This window comes from Microcaecilia unicolor, chromosome 13 (genome assembly GCF_901765095.1).
Source record: "Microcaecilia unicolor chromosome 13, aMicUni1.1, whole genome shotgun sequence".
NCBI lineage: Eukaryota > Metazoa > Chordata > Amphibia > Gymnophiona > Siphonopidae > Microcaecilia > Microcaecilia unicolor.
Window position 1 is genome coordinate 25489148 of NC_044043.1, and position 15184 is coordinate 25504331.

A 15184-nucleotide genomic window follows, 5' to 3' on the forward strand; every position below is an offset into this window, starting at 1 on the left:
TGGAGTTGGGGGAGGGTATGCTTCCGGAGGGGATATGAGTGCTAGAAGGATTGGGCATCCTGCTGTTTGACAGTGGAGTCTCTTCTCTGGGGGAAGGCTGTTGGGAGGGCGGAATGACTAGTGTAATCAGGGCTTTCCTGGCTTGTGGGGTTGGGGAATGGGGGAGGGGTAGTGGGTCGGGGAGGGATGGGCAATAGCTGCAAGGCCATTTCCAGGTAGGGACGGAATGTTAATGGGCTGAATGATGTGGGGAAGCGTAGTATTGTGTTTAATGAACTTTGTAGTTTGAAGTGGAATATTATGTTTTTGCATGATTTGCGAGCTAGAGAGACTCATCTTCTGGGACATAAACAGTTTAATCTTTATGGTACCCGTACTGGAGGGGGGAGGGGGTTTAGTGATTTTGGTTAAGGCTACTTGTGCTTTCTTAGCAGAGGATATGTACAAGGATCTGGCGGACAGGTGTTTAGCAGTGATGGGTAAATTGCAGGGTCATCAGCTTAATTTGATTCATTTATATGCACCTAATTCTGGTCAGGGCCCCTTTTTTAGATCTTTAGTTGAGCCATTATTGGAGTTTAAGAGGCAGGTTATTTTAGGAGGGGATGTTAACTTGGTTCCAGATGGTTTTTCGCATAATTCAAGGGGGAGGGGAGATTATAGCAAGCGGCATAGGAAAGCTTTATTGCATCTTATTGAGAGATTGGATTTGATTGATATGTGGTGTCTTTCTCATCCCACTCAGAAAGCATACACATTTTATTCTCACCCAGTTGGAACATATACTGGAATTCATTAGATTTGGTGCCGGGGGGGGGGTGGGGGGGTGGGATTGTGGGATTCTGTTCAGGATACACACATTGATTCCATTCATATTTCAGATCACTCACTTGTGTGGGTGGAGTTATTATGGGAGGGGGTACACTGTACACTAAGGTATTGGAGGCTGAATAAATGCTTATTGAGCGATCAAAAGGTTTCTGATGACATCAAAGAAGTTGTCCATACTTATTTGCTGAATAATGATGATGGGCAAGTTTTGGACAGTTTTTTTTTTTTGTTACATTTGTACCCTGCGCTTTCCCACTCATGGCAGGCTAAATGCGACTTATATGGGGCAATGGAGGGTTAAGTGACTTGCCCAGAGTCACAAGGAGCTGCCTGTGCCTGAAGTGGGAATCGAACTCAGTTCCTCAGTTCCCCAGGACCAAAGTCCACCACCCTAACCACTAGGCCACTCCTCCACTCCACTTTCAGATGCCCTTATGGTGGTGGTACGTGGTCATTTAGTGAAAAAAAGAGAGGGATCAGAGATATTTGCAATTGCGAGAATGCTTGCTCTCTTTAGAACAGTGACATCAGTGGTCTCCTAGTGTGTTGGTTTGGAGGGAATTGAATTTGGTTTGCCCGTAGTTGGGGAGGTGGTAGTTTGAATCTGTAGAATTTATGCGTCAGAATAAGAGATAGAGAATGTTTGGATTTAGCCAGATTTCTACTAAATAGAAAGCAGACTCAGCTGATTAGGAAAATCTATCGTCTGGGAATGAGTTTGTTTACATTAGAATGTGATTTTTGAATTTTTACCAGAAGTTGTATCAGAAGCAAGAAGGGGGTTCTGATGAGGCTATTGCTAATTATTTAGCCCGAGTGATTTTCCCTACTTTTTTGGAGGAGGATCAGAACCGTTTGGATGCTCCTATAACACCTACAGAGATGAACTGGGCAATCCGTAACCTGAATTTGGAAAAGGCACTGGGTTAGACAGGTTCTCGACCAAATTTTATAAGACTTTTGGGGAACAGGTCGGAGGTCTTTTTGGTCTGAGTGGGTAATGGATTGCTCAAGAATAATTTTCTTCCCCCTAGTATGCATGAGGCTGGCATTACAGTGTTATTGAAACCAGGGAAGGATCCAACAAGTTATTATTATTATTATTATTAGCATTTGTATAGCGCTACCAGACGCACGCAGCGCTGAACACCTGACACAGAGAGACAGTCCCTGCTCAATAGAGCTTACAATCTAAAGATACAGACAGACAAGTGTCAGGTTCTCAGGTTCAGAGCCCGCGGGGCTGGGCTCTGGAGCAAACGGGCTGCTGACGAGGAGCGACAGCAGCAGGCAAAAACCCACCAACCAACACTGGGTAAGCACACCGGCAGGGACTGCAGGCACTGCCCAGCGAACCGGAACACATGGACTGGAATCCCCCGGACTGGAGGACACAGGACTGGAACACTGGACTGCAATCCCCCGGACTGGAACACACTGGACTGGAGCACACCAGACTGGAACACACACCGGACCGGAACACACTGGACTGGAGCACACTGGACTGGTCCCCCGGACTGGAGGACACATGACTGGAACACGGGACTGGAGCACACTGGACTGGTCCACACAGCTTCACCTGCACTTAGCTACTAAGCCCCCCAGGAGTTGAGCTCATGGGTTCGAGTAGCCGGCAGGACTTACTGGACGACACAGGGACCAGGACTAGAACAAGCTGTAACTGAAGTGCACCTAACTCCTAAAGTGACCAAAAGTGTTCCTAAGCCCAGCACCAACAGAAAAGCTCCCAAGCCCTCCACTAACAGCAGTGCTCCCAACAGAAACTAACAGGGGTGCCCCTACGCCCTACACTAACATAAGTGCAGGGAAACCACAAGGGAAAAGGAAGGGAAGACAAATGCCAGACCTAACACTGGTACTTCCTAAGCACCAAGCTGCAGCAGCTAAACATGGGTTCTCACCCTGGTGCTTCCTAAGCACCCAGCTACAGCAGCTAACCACAGGTCATGAGGAAAAGCGGGGCAAGCACAAGGAAACAAGCAGGAAAGCCAAATACCCAAATAACAAAAGGTGCTTCCTAAACACTTATAACAAGGGTGCTCCCAGCACCAAACTCCAGCACTGCACTAACAGCAGTGCTACACACCGTAACAAAAGGGAAAAACAGGGAAGTCAAACACACAAGTCTCAAGTGCACACTGCACTAAACTAACCTGGACCTAAAGCAAGTAGCCAGAAGCAAACGTTGCGAAGGCCCTGAAGGAAAGAACCCACTTCCTTATCAAGGCCCTCCCAGATAATGTCACTCTCCCTAGAGCCAGGCAGAACACATTCAAACCCCGAGAGGCCCAACCCACAACAATGCAACACCGTGACACACTTGAAGCCAGTACACCCAAAGAGAGTTAGAGCAACTCAGACCACACCCACAGCTGTAGTGAAGTGAGACAATTAACCCTATGCTGCTGGAAGCTGCCAGCACAGAGAGACAGAGCCAGCTCAGACAGAACAGACAAAAGAAACAGAAGCCAGCTAAGAAGCTGACTCCCAGGAAAGAGGTAAGTTTGAGAGGGGTTCAGACCCCAATCATAACAACAAGACAGTTAAGGGCGCACTTTCCACTGCGACTGTCCCTGCTGCCTTTAAACATGCTGTGGTCACACCTCTCCTTAAGAAGCCTTCACTCGACCCTACTTGTCCCTCTAATTACCAACCCATCTCCCTCCTTCCTTTTCTCTCCAAATTACTTGAGCGTGCTGTTCACCACCGCTGCCTTGATTTTCTCTCCTCACATGCTATTCTTGACCCACTACAATCTGGTTTTCACCCTCTCCACTCAACCAAAACTGCGCTTACTAAAGTCTCCAATGACCTATTACTGGCTAAATCCAGAGGTCAATATTCCATCCTCATTCTTCTTGATCTTTCCGCTGCTTTTGACACTGTCGATCACAGCATACTTCTCGATACCCTGTCCTCACTTGGATTCCAGGGCTCTGTCCTTTCCTGGTTCTCTTCCTACCTCTCCCTCCGCACCTTTAGTGTTCACTCTGGTGGATCCTCTTCTACTTCATAGGCACCCCGTATAAGAGGCTTGGGGAGGCTAAGCCTCCCCAGCCCGCCACTGCCCCTCCCCCCCGCCGCCGTACCTTTAAATATTACAGTTTTGCTGGAGTCGCGGGCAGCCGGCATTGAAGACATCGGCAGGCTTACGCCGGTTCCAGCAGCCTTCCCTTCCCTCGTTGCAAGTCGGATGATGGCTCCGCCCTCTTCTGACGTATTTCCTATATCTACGAGGGTGGAGCCATCATCCGACTTACAACGAGGGAAGGGAAGGCTGCTGGAACCGGCGTAAGCCTGCCGATGTCTTCAATGCCGGCTGCCCGCGACTCCAGCAAAACTATAATATTTAAAGGTACGGCAGGAAGGAAACAGGGCAGACGGGAGAGGAGGTTTGCTGCACATGGTGGAAGAAGGGGAGAGGAGGGTTGCTGGATGGAGGGAAGGGGAGAGGAGGGTTGCTGGACATGGTGGAAGAAGGGGAGAGGAGAGGGCAGGGGAGAGGAGGGTTGCTGGATGGAGGGAAGGGGAGAGGAGGGTTGCTGGACATGGTGGAAGAAGGGGAGAGGAGGGTTGCTGGATGGAGGGAAGGGGAGAGGAGGGTTTCTGGACATGGTGGAAGAAGGGGAGAGGAGGGTTGCTGGATATGGTGGAAGAAGGGGAGAGGAGGGTTGCTGGACATGGTGGAAGAAGGGGAGAGGAGAGGGCAGGGGAGAGGAGGGTTGCTGGATGGAGGGAAGGGGAGAGGAGGTTTGCTGGACATGGTGGAAGAAGGGGAGAGGGCAGGGGAGAGGAGAGTTGCTGGACATGGGTGGATGGAGGGGAGGGTAGGGGGGAGAGGAGGGTTGCTGGACATGGAGGGGGAGGGAGGAGTGAGGAAGGAGATGAGATAACAGAAAAGGAAGAGAGTAGAAAAACTGCACATGGATGAAGAAAATAGGCAAAAGCTGGATCCACTGGACAGTCAAGTTTGCGGAGGACCCAGCTTTTATTTACGGATGTAGGACAAGAAATGAAGAAGAAAGGCGGAAAGTAAACAAATAAATGGAAAGGAAGCCCTGGAAACGGAGTTAAGAGGACAGATAGCAGCAGAATCGGATACTGGGCCAGCACAATCAGAAAAACAAAGTCACCAGACAACAAAGGTAGAAAAGATCATTTTATTTTCATTATAGTGTTTGGAATATGTCCACTTAGAGAATTAGGTGTTCAACATTAAAAGTTTATTTACTTATTTATGACATTTTATCCCACATTAAACATGAATTCGGATGTTTTGTGGCTCTACATGAGAATTGTGATATTATGATCCCTTATTTCAATATCGTTGATGGTCTACATTTTCCGTATGGGTGGTATATTGGTGTATTAGGTTCTGCCCAGTGTAATATTTATGGTACAGTAAGGTTCAGAGTGTGTTTTTGCACAAAGTTGTGCATAGTGTTTTGCAGTTGAGCGATTGTGGTTAGTATATGCTTTGAGCAACCACTTTATTCTTTGACATATGATACATAGCTAATATCTAAATTTAATAAAAGGCATTAATTGTGACATTTATTTTTTTTTTCTGTGTGTGATCAGACAATTATGGATTTAAGCTCCACCCCTGGCCCCACCCCTAACCCCGCCCCCTTTAGCCTCCCCAAACAGTTGGGCCACCGACCGCCTATGTTCTACTTCTATCCCTCTGCCTGTCGGTGTACCTCAGGGTTCTGTTCTTGGTCCCCTCCTCTTTTCTATCAACACTTCTTCCCTTGGTTCATTAATCTCATCCCATGGCTTTTCCTACCATCTCTATGCTGATGACTCCCAAATCTACCTTTCTACCCCTGATATCTCACCTTGCATCCAAACCAAAGTTTCAGTGTGCTTGTCTGACATTGCTGTCTGGATGTCTCAACGCCACCTGAAATTAAATATGACCAAAACCGAGCTTCTCATTTTCCCCCCCAAACCCACCTCCCTGCTCCCCCCGTTTTCTATTTCTGTTGATGGCTCTCTCATTCTCCCTGTCTCCTCAGCTCGAAACCTTGGGGTCATCTTTGACTCTTCTCTCTCCTTCTCTGCTCATATCCAGCAGATTGCCAAGACCTGTCGTTTCTTTATTTACAACATCCGTAAAATCCGCCCCTTTCTTTCCGAGCACTCTACCAAAACCCTCATCCACACCCTTGTCACCTCTCGTTTAGACTACTGCAATCTGCTTCTTGCTGGCCTCCCACTTAGTCACCTCTCCCCTCTCCAGTCGGTTCAAAACTCTGCTGCCCGTCTCGTCTTCCGCCAGGGTCGCTTTACTCATATTACCCCTCTCCTCAAGACCCTTCACTGGCTCCCTATCCGTTTTCGCATCCTGTTCAAACTTCTTCTACTAACCTATAAATGTGCTCACTCTGCTGCTCCCCAGTATCTCTCCACACTCGTCCTTCCCTACACCCCTTCCCGTGCACTCCGCTCCATGGATAAATCCTTCTTATCTGTTCCCTTCTCCACTACTGCCAACTCCAGACTTTGCGCCTTCTGTCTCGCTGCACCCTACGCCTGGAATAAACTTCCTGAGCCCCTACGTCTTGCCCCATCCTTGGCCACCTTTAAATCTAGACTGAAAGCCCACCTCTTTAACATTGCTTTTGACTCGTAACCACTTGTAACCACTCGCCTCCACCTACCCTCCTCTCTTCCTACCCGTTCACATTAATTGATTTGATTTGCTTACTTTATTTATTTTTTTTGTCTATTAGATTGTAAGCTCTTTGAGCAGGGACTGTCTTTCTTCTATGTTTGTGCAGCGCTGCGTACGCCTTGTAGCACTATAGAAATGCTAAATAGTAGTAGTAGTAGGAAGTACTGGGTGAGAAGGAACAAGGGGAGGGCAATTGAGTAGTGGCTAGGAGCCAAAAGCAGTGGTGAAAAGGTGGATTTTCAGCATAGATTTGAAAGCAGGTAGAGATGGAGTTAGACGTACAGGCTCAGGAAGTCTATTCCAGGCATAAAGTGCTGTGAGGGAAAAGGAACGAAATCTGGAGTGAGCAGTGGAGGAGAAAGGGGACGACAAGAGAGATTTGTCCAGTGAGCGGAGTTCACGGGGAGGAATGTAGGGAGAGATGAGAGTGGAGAGGTAATGGGGGGCTGCAGAATGGATGCATTTAAAGGTCAGTAAGAGAAGTTTAAACTGTATGCGGAAGCGGACAGGGAGCCAATGAAGTGACTTGAGGAGTGGGCTAGTGTGGGTATAACGATTTTGGCGGAAATTAAGTCGTGCTGTAGAATTTTGGACAGACTGGAGAGGAGAGAGATGACTGAGTGGAAGACCAGTGAGAAGCAAATTGCAATAATCCAAGCGAGTGGTGACAAGGGTTTGGATAAGGGTTCTGGTAGCATATTCAGAAAGGAAGGGGCGAATTTTGCTAATGTTGTAGATAAACGACAGGTTTTGGCGATCTGTTGAATATGCGCAGAAAAGAAGAGCGATGAATCAAAGATGACTCCAAGGTTATGAGCCGAGGAGACAGGGAGGATGTGAGAGCCATTAACAGAGATAGAGAATGGGGGAAGAGGGGAAGTGGTTTAGGGGGAAAAATGAGAAGTTCAGTTTTAGTCATGATTAGCTTCAGATGGTGTTGAGACATCCAAGCAGCAATGTCAGACAAGCAGGATGAAATTTCGTCCTGGATTACGGTTGAGATTTCAGGGGTGGAGATGTAGATCTGAGAGTCATCTGCATAAAGATGGTATTGAAAGCCATGGGATGAAATCAGGGTACCAAGAGAAGAGGTATAGATGGAGAAAAGGAGGAGTCCAAGGACAGAACCCTGTGGGACACCAACTGAAAGCGGGATGGAAGTTGAAGAGGGAGCCGCCAGATTGAACACTGAAAGTGCGAAGTGAGAGGTAGGAGGAGAACCAGGAAAGAACAGAGCCCTGGAAACCAATCGAGGATAGCGTATCTAGGAGTATGGTGTGGTCAACAGTGTCGAAAGCAGCAGATAGTTCAAGAAGGATAAGGATAGAATAGAGACCTCTGGATTTAGCCAGCAGCAGGCCATTAGAGACTTTGGTAAGTGCAGTTTCAGCAGAGTGAAGAGGGCGGAAACCAGATTGGAGTGGGTCAAGAATAGGTTAAGAAGAAAGGAAGTCAAGACAACGGCGGTGCACACCGCGTTCAAGTAATTTGGAGAGGAAAGGAAGAAGGGAGATGGGGCAATAGTTGGAGGGATAGGTAGGGTCAAGTGAGGGTTTTTTAAGGAGTGGAATGACAACAGCATGTTTGAAGGCCATAGGAACAGTTGCAGTGGAGAGTGAGAGATTAAGAATGTGATAGATGACAGGGATGATAGTAGGAGAGATAGTTTTAAGTAGATAAGTGGGGATGGGATCAAATGAACAGGTAGTACATTTGGAGGAGGAAAGAAGAAGGGCAGTTTCCTCAGTAGAAACTTCAGAGAAGGAGGAAAAAGAAGGAGAGGAAGGAGAGTAGGGGGTGTGGACTAAGGGAGAGAGAGGTGGGGAGGGTTTGGATGAAAATTCAAGGTTAATCTTACGGATTTTATCATGGAAGTGCTCAGCTGAGGTCTGAGGAGAAAGAGAAGGGGGAATTGGGGACGGAGGCACTTTGAGAAGAGAGTTCAGTGTGGCGAAGAGAAGTCGAGGGTTAGAGCCAAGGGAATTTGTCAATTGGGTGAAGTAATCCTGTTTGGCCCATGAAAGGGCAGACTGGAAGGAGTTAAGCATGAATTTGAAATGAATGAAGTCGGCAGGGGTGCGGGATTTATGCCAAGAACGTTCAGCAGAGCGGGCACAAGAACGAAAGTAGCGGATTTTAGAGGTCAGCCAAGGCTGGGGTTTGGTACACCTAGTGGGACGGGGCATGGGAGGGGCAAGAGTGTCCAGCGCAGAGGAGAGAATAGTATCATAGGAAGAAACGGCTTCACTGACAGATTTAGATAGAGTGGTGGAAGAGAAAAGGTTAGAGACACAAGAGGACAGAATAAGGGGGTCTATAGCTTGAAGATTCCTAGATGTGGGGGTTGAGATTGGGTGGGACTGGGGAGGAGGGTGCTTAAGTGTGAAGGTTAATAGGTGATGGTCAGAAAGGGGGAGAGCTGAGGAAGAGAAGCTGGAGGGGAAGCAGTTAGAGGAGAAGATAAGGTCGAGACAGTGACCATTTTGGTGGGTAGGTGCAGAGGAGCACAGCTGAAGATTGAATGAGGACGTTAAGGCAAGAAATTGGGAAGCATAAGAGTCAGAGGAATCATCAGTGTGGATGTTAAAGTCACCTAGGATGATGGAGGGGGATGTAGGTTCAAGAAAGAAGGAAAGCCAGGCGTCAAAGTCATTGAGAAAGGATGAAAGAGACTTATCAGGGGGTTGATAAATGGCTGCCAGTCGGAGAGGCAGAGGAGTGAAAAGGTGGATGGAGTGGACTTCAAAGGACAAAAAGCAGTGAGATTGGGGTGGAAGAAGAGGTTGGAATTTGCAGGAGGGAGTGAGTAGCAATCCAACGCCACTGCCGCAGCCAGCAGGGCGAGGGGTATGAGAAAAAAGATAACCACCATGGCAAAGAGCTGCAACAGAAGTAGAGTCATCAGGGGAGAGACAAGTTTCAGTTAAGGCAAGTAGATGGAGGGAACGAGAAATGAAGAGGTCATGAATGTAGGGAAGTTTATTGCAGATGGAACGGGCATTCCATAGGGCGCAAGAGAAGGGTAAGGAGTAAGGGGGAAGAAGAGGAATAGAGATGAGATTAGAGATGTCACGATGTGGCCTGCATAAGTAGGAAGAAGGCAGAAGAGGAGGATTGGGATTGATGTCACCAGCTGAGAGTAAGAGAAGGAATAAAAGAGAGCGGAGGAGAGTAGGAGAGGTGTGGCCACGAAGGCGTCGAAGGCGAGAGGTACACAGGTAGAATGGGGAAGGCACAATGGAGGGAAGAAAGAGATGAAGATTGAAAGCTGAGAAGGAGGAAGGGGTGGGGATATAAGAGAAGGTGAGGTGATAAAATCAGTGGATGGGCAGTGAGTTCCTGTAATGGACAGTGGTGGGGGGTGAGGGAAAAGATTGGGAAGGGATAGGGCTAGGAAGAGAATGTGTATAGGGGCCATAATAAAGTCTGAGGTACTTTCAGGTGCTAGGTGGGAACAGTAGTTGAACTTTCAGGTGATAAGTAGAAACAGCAATTGAAACATCAGGACAATAGCTGATGGAAGGAAGGATGGAGTCGAGGCTGAAGACAAGCAGTACTGGAACTAGCTGGAGCAGAAGGACCAAAGGCTGGAGCAGATGAGGCTGAAGACGAGCAGGACTGGAACAGGCTGGAGCAGAAGGACCGAAGGCTGGAACAGGAGGACAGAAGGCTGGAGCAGATGAGGCTGAAGATGAGCAGGGCTGGAGCAGATGAGGCTGAAGACGAGCAGGACTGGAATAAGCTGGAGCAGAAGGATCAAAGGCTGGAACAGAAGGACCGAAGGCTGGAGCAGATGAGGGTGATGACGAGCAGGACTGGAGCAGAAGGACCGAAGGCTGGGGTTGAGGATGCAGGCAGGAACAGGTGATGTAGACTGGGGCAAAGGACAAAGGCATGAACAGAGGATTCAGGTAGGGTAGAGGAAGCAGGCAGGAACAGATGATTCAGGCAGGGTAGAGGACGCAGGCAGGAACAGATGATTCAGGCAGGGTAGAGGACGCAGGCAGGAACAGATGATTCAGCATGGGTAGAGGATGCAGGCTGGGCAAGGACAAAGGCAGGAACAGATGATTCAGGTTGGGTAGAGGACGCAGGCAGGAACAGATGAATCAGGCTGGGTAGAGGACGCAGGCAGGAACAGATGATTCAGGTTGGGTAGGGGACGCAGGCAGGCTGGGTAGGGGACGCAGGTAGAAGCGAATAATGAAGGCCGGGGTTGAGGATGCAGGCAGGGACAAATGATGCAGACCGGGGTCGAGGATGCAGGCAGGGACAAATGATGCAGACCAGGGCAAAGGACATAAGCAGGAACAGGTGATTCAGGATGGGTAGAGGACGCAGGCAGGAACAGATGATTCAAGCTGGGTAGAGGACGCAGGTAGGAACAGATGATTCAGGCCTCAAGAGGCTGAAGAGTGAAGTGGTAGACGAGGTGGTTAACAGGACATGCACCAGTACGGCCTTGGTCTCATAATTCTAGGCTGCTGGCATCCGGGCAAAGTCACCATGTGGTCAGGATATTGGGCCTGGAAAGGGCGTCCGCCGCTACCGCCTGAGCCAACGGGTCAGCCACAGGTCACGCTCCCTTTCGCCAGCAGATCAGCACTTCAGATGATACGGTGAGTGGAATTGCCGACCGACGGCCCAGCACCAAAGCGCGTAGTGAGATTTAAGATTGTGGAATCCTCCAGAAGAGTCACCCAGGCGAGGAGCGCGGGGGTGGAAATCACATCGGTCACGCTCCTACAATTGAGAATGGCATTTCACCGGTTGCGGCCAGCAATGATTTTAATCTGGCGTCGTGATCGATTTGGGCCATCACTCGCAACACCGGTCTCAGTAAAAAAAAAAAAAAAAACGCCACTTAGGTGAGATGAGCAGTGCTGTAGGATGATCACTACTAGGTTAGATGTGGACGTTGCTGCGGGAGGATAAGGCGCTACGGTCGGTCAATCGGTCAGTTAAAGTATTACCTGCTGCATCCCTAAGTCGGTTGTAAGGGATTCAGGCCCAGAGCTTGCGGTAGTGTGGTAATGCCGCTTACGCAAGTCAGATGAGCACTACTACGGTAGGTATGGACGCTACTGCGGGTGGATAAGGCGCTTCAGTCGGTCAGTCTGTCAATCAGAGTGTTATCCACTACGACCCTAAGTTGGTTGTAAGGGATTCATGCCCGGAGCTCAAAATAAAGCGACCAAACTAGTCAGACACCATCTTGCGTCTATATAGTTTTATAGACTGATTTCACGTCTCAATATAGAGTAGAGAGATGTGGTAGCCATGTTAGTCCACTTTAAAAGCAGTCAATAGAAATAGAATAAAATAAAACCTAGAAAAGAAAATAAGATGATACCTTTTTTATTGGACTAACTTAATACATTTTTTGATTAGCTTTCGAAGGTAGCCCTTCGTCAGATCAGAAAAATCTGATCTGACGAAGAAAGGGGTACCTTCGAAAGCTAATGCTTATTTATTTATTTATTTCATTAGGATTTATTTACCGCCTTTTTTGAAAGAATTCATTCAAGGCTGTGTACAGTAAGAATAGATCAAACATGAGCGGGAGGCAATTAGAGCAGTAAAAATATTCGAACAACAATACAAAGTATGGCATGGTATACTACTTGTAATGACAACATAATATGTACTAGAACATTATAATTGGTAGTGAAGGGTAAGGCAAAGTACAGTGATTGATTTGAAGAAAGTTGCACATGAGGTCAGAGAGATGGTTAAAACATGTCCCACTGTAGTATGTGCAGCCCGAGTCACTCCTTGTGTGTGTGAGCGAGACTAACGAGTTAGTTATTTCTTCCAGTAAAGGTCTGGTTGAAGAGCCAAGCTTTCACCTACTTCCTGAAGTAGAGATAGTCTTGTGTTAAGTGAAGCCTTTCAGGCAATGCATTCCAGATTGTGGGGGCTACTCCGGAGAAGGCTCGCTTGCGGGTATCACATCGTGTAATGTCTTTTGGAGAGGGTGTAATTAGTGAAAGTCCTTGGGAGGACCTTAGTGTCCTTGGCGGTGTGTGGAGGATCATCCTATTCTTCAGATACTCGGGGCCATTTTCTTTCAGGGCCTTGAAGATCAGACATAGAGTTTTAAATTTGGCCCTGTATTGTATTGGTAGCCAATGCAGTTTTTGCAAAAAATGGTGTGATGTGGTCACGTCGCTTCCAACCTTCTATGAGTCTTTTTGCTGCATTCTGAATCAACTGGAGCTGGTGCAGGCCCTGTGTAGTCAGACCATTGTATAGTTCATTGCAGTAATCTAGTCTTGATGTTACCATGGCATGCACAACTGGGATAAGATTTACCTTCTCGATGTAAGGAGAGAGGCAGCGTAGCTGTCGCAGATAGTAGAAGCAGCTCTTGCCAGCAATAAGGTTGGTGTTACTGTGGGCACCAAAGTGTAAGGTGCTCCAGTGCCAGGTTACAATACTATTCTATAATGGCACATGGGCACCCAGATGCTGTTACAGAATAGGCGTTCCTGGTGTGGCATCAGGAAGTGCCACCTAAATGTAGTCAGTATGCTGGATAGAGGTCTGACTCACATTTATTTATTTATTAGGATTTATTTACCGCCTTTTTTAAGGAATTCACTCAAGGCGGTGTATAGTAAGAATAGATCAAACATGAGCAGTAGGCAATTAGAGCAGTAAAAATATTCGAACAATACAAAGTATGGCATGGTATACTACTTGCAATGACAACACAATACGTAATAGAACATTATAACTGGTAGTGAAGGGTAAGGCATAGTTGTAACATATAGATGGGTAAGAAAATAGGAAGAATTAGAAAGTAAGTTGGCTGATTTGAAGAAAGTTGCACATGAGGTCAGAGAGATGTGCTAGGGTAGGAGTGATGCTCATGATTAGGAAATGTCCACTGCCTCAGATACAATGTTGAAGGTTTGGTCATTTTATTTAGATGGTAATGCCTTCAAACTATCCACTCCTTGATTTTGTCATTGTCCTGTTGGAGATTAAACCCCTAGCTTCTCACGCCTCCCTCAGGAAATGCTTTGCTGTGTTACAAGCAGATCACTGATTCTATCATGGCACTAGGCAAAGGTGATGCATTCCTTGTGAGATTCAAGCTGTTTGCTGTTATTTTTAAAGATTTTGCTGTCGTTATAGGTCCTTTCAAAAGGACCAAGCCATCCTGAGGGCTGTGCAAGGGGGGGGGGGGGGGTGGCTGTAGAGGTTGCAAGGGAGATTGGGGGGGGGGGGGAATGCAAAATTCCTTCTCATCTGCAGTGGGCAGGGCGGTGCAGTAGGGGGCATGTTGCAAAGGCTGTGATTCTGGCTCAGGGCACACCTGCCTGAAATGACCCCAAGACTAAAATGTAAGTTTTGATGGTTTGAACTTGGATTTAATTAATTGCCTCCAATCCAGAACTCAAGTTGGGAACAGTGGTTATTTCTCTGTCCATAGAGGTTTTATCATCTAAATTTGGATGGTGAAGGATGAAGTGACATGCCCAAGTTCATGGAGAGTATCGGTGGGATAAGCTGGATTAAAGCTCTTGGTTCCCAGAGTTTCAAGCCACTTTCAGTGCTGTCAGTTCTACTGAGCTAGCCAGAGATGCCCAGCTCCTCTCACTTAGCACTTTATGCTGTCACTCGCCTTATAGAAATAGAATGAACTGAGGTTTTCTATTAAACAAGCAGCTATGAATTGGATCTCATACAGCCAGACTGTAGATGTTGGCAAAATTGAATATCTTGCACTGTTTCTGTGTTTTAGGGAAAGGTTTTTCCACGACTCCGGAAAAGAAACAGCACAAATAAATCTGTGGATCTGGAGGAGAACTTTGATGATGAGATGGCAGCAGACTACGTCTTCAGGATCATCTGTGCAGGGCACAGGCACGGTAACAGTATGTTCTGCATTTCTTATCGGTTTCATCTCTGTGTTGTTCTCTGCAAAAGGAGGATTTGAGAGCTGAGAAGGCAAAGTTAGCACGGTTTAAAAAAGATTTGCATCATTTCCTAAAAGAAAGGCCCATAAGCCATTATTAAGATGGACTTGGGAAAACCCCTTATTATTTCCATGATAAGCAGCATAAAATCTGTTTTACTCTTGGGATCTTGTAACCTGGACTGGCCACTGTAGAAAACAGGATACTAGGCTTGATGGACCTTCGGTCTGCCCCAGTATAGCAACGCTTACATTCTTATATTTTATATTCTCTGAAAATAATGTTTTGGTGGCTAATAGTGCTTTTAAAAATAAATTGATCATATTGAAGGAAGTTCTCTGAGGGAAAGCAAGTGACCGCCAGTTCTTGGAAGCTGGTATTCACCTCGCCAGATAAAGTGGTTTTTCAGTGATCTTTTCTTTAATGCATATTACGAGTGGGTACATGTGGAAATGAGTAGGAAAAATGCCACCACGAGGCCATGCCTCTTCCTTTTGCATAGCTTCTGGAGAGCCAACTTGCCCGTTAAAAATGTTCCAAACCAATCTGTGCTGTTTTGCAATAACGTCTTGGTCCTGGGGAAAGCTGCAGTGATTGCTGTATGACTTCAGGTTCATCCACTGAACGGAGCTTAAACAGTAGTTTTCAAATTGCCAGAATATCTACAGTGCAGACTTAGCACCAAAATCACTTCTGGGAAAAGCACCAACACACATCTGCACAT

At 47.2% G+C, this 15184-nt stretch overlaps 1 protein-coding gene across 4 annotated transcripts in view; it reads left to right on the forward strand.

Moving 5' to 3' along the window:
- SGSM2 (small G protein signaling modulator 2) overlaps positions 1 to 15184 on the forward strand; it is a 551979-nt gene that overhangs the window by 276612 nt on the left and 260183 nt on the right. For all 4 annotated transcript variants that reach the window (XM_030185728.1, XM_030185727.1, XM_030185730.1 and 1 more), the window contains exon 11: positions 14286 to 14418. In XM_030185728.1, the coding sequence (XP_030041588.1) occupies positions 14286 to 14418 (133 nt within the window). The remainder of the gene's footprint in view (positions 1 to 14285; positions 14419 to 15184) is intronic.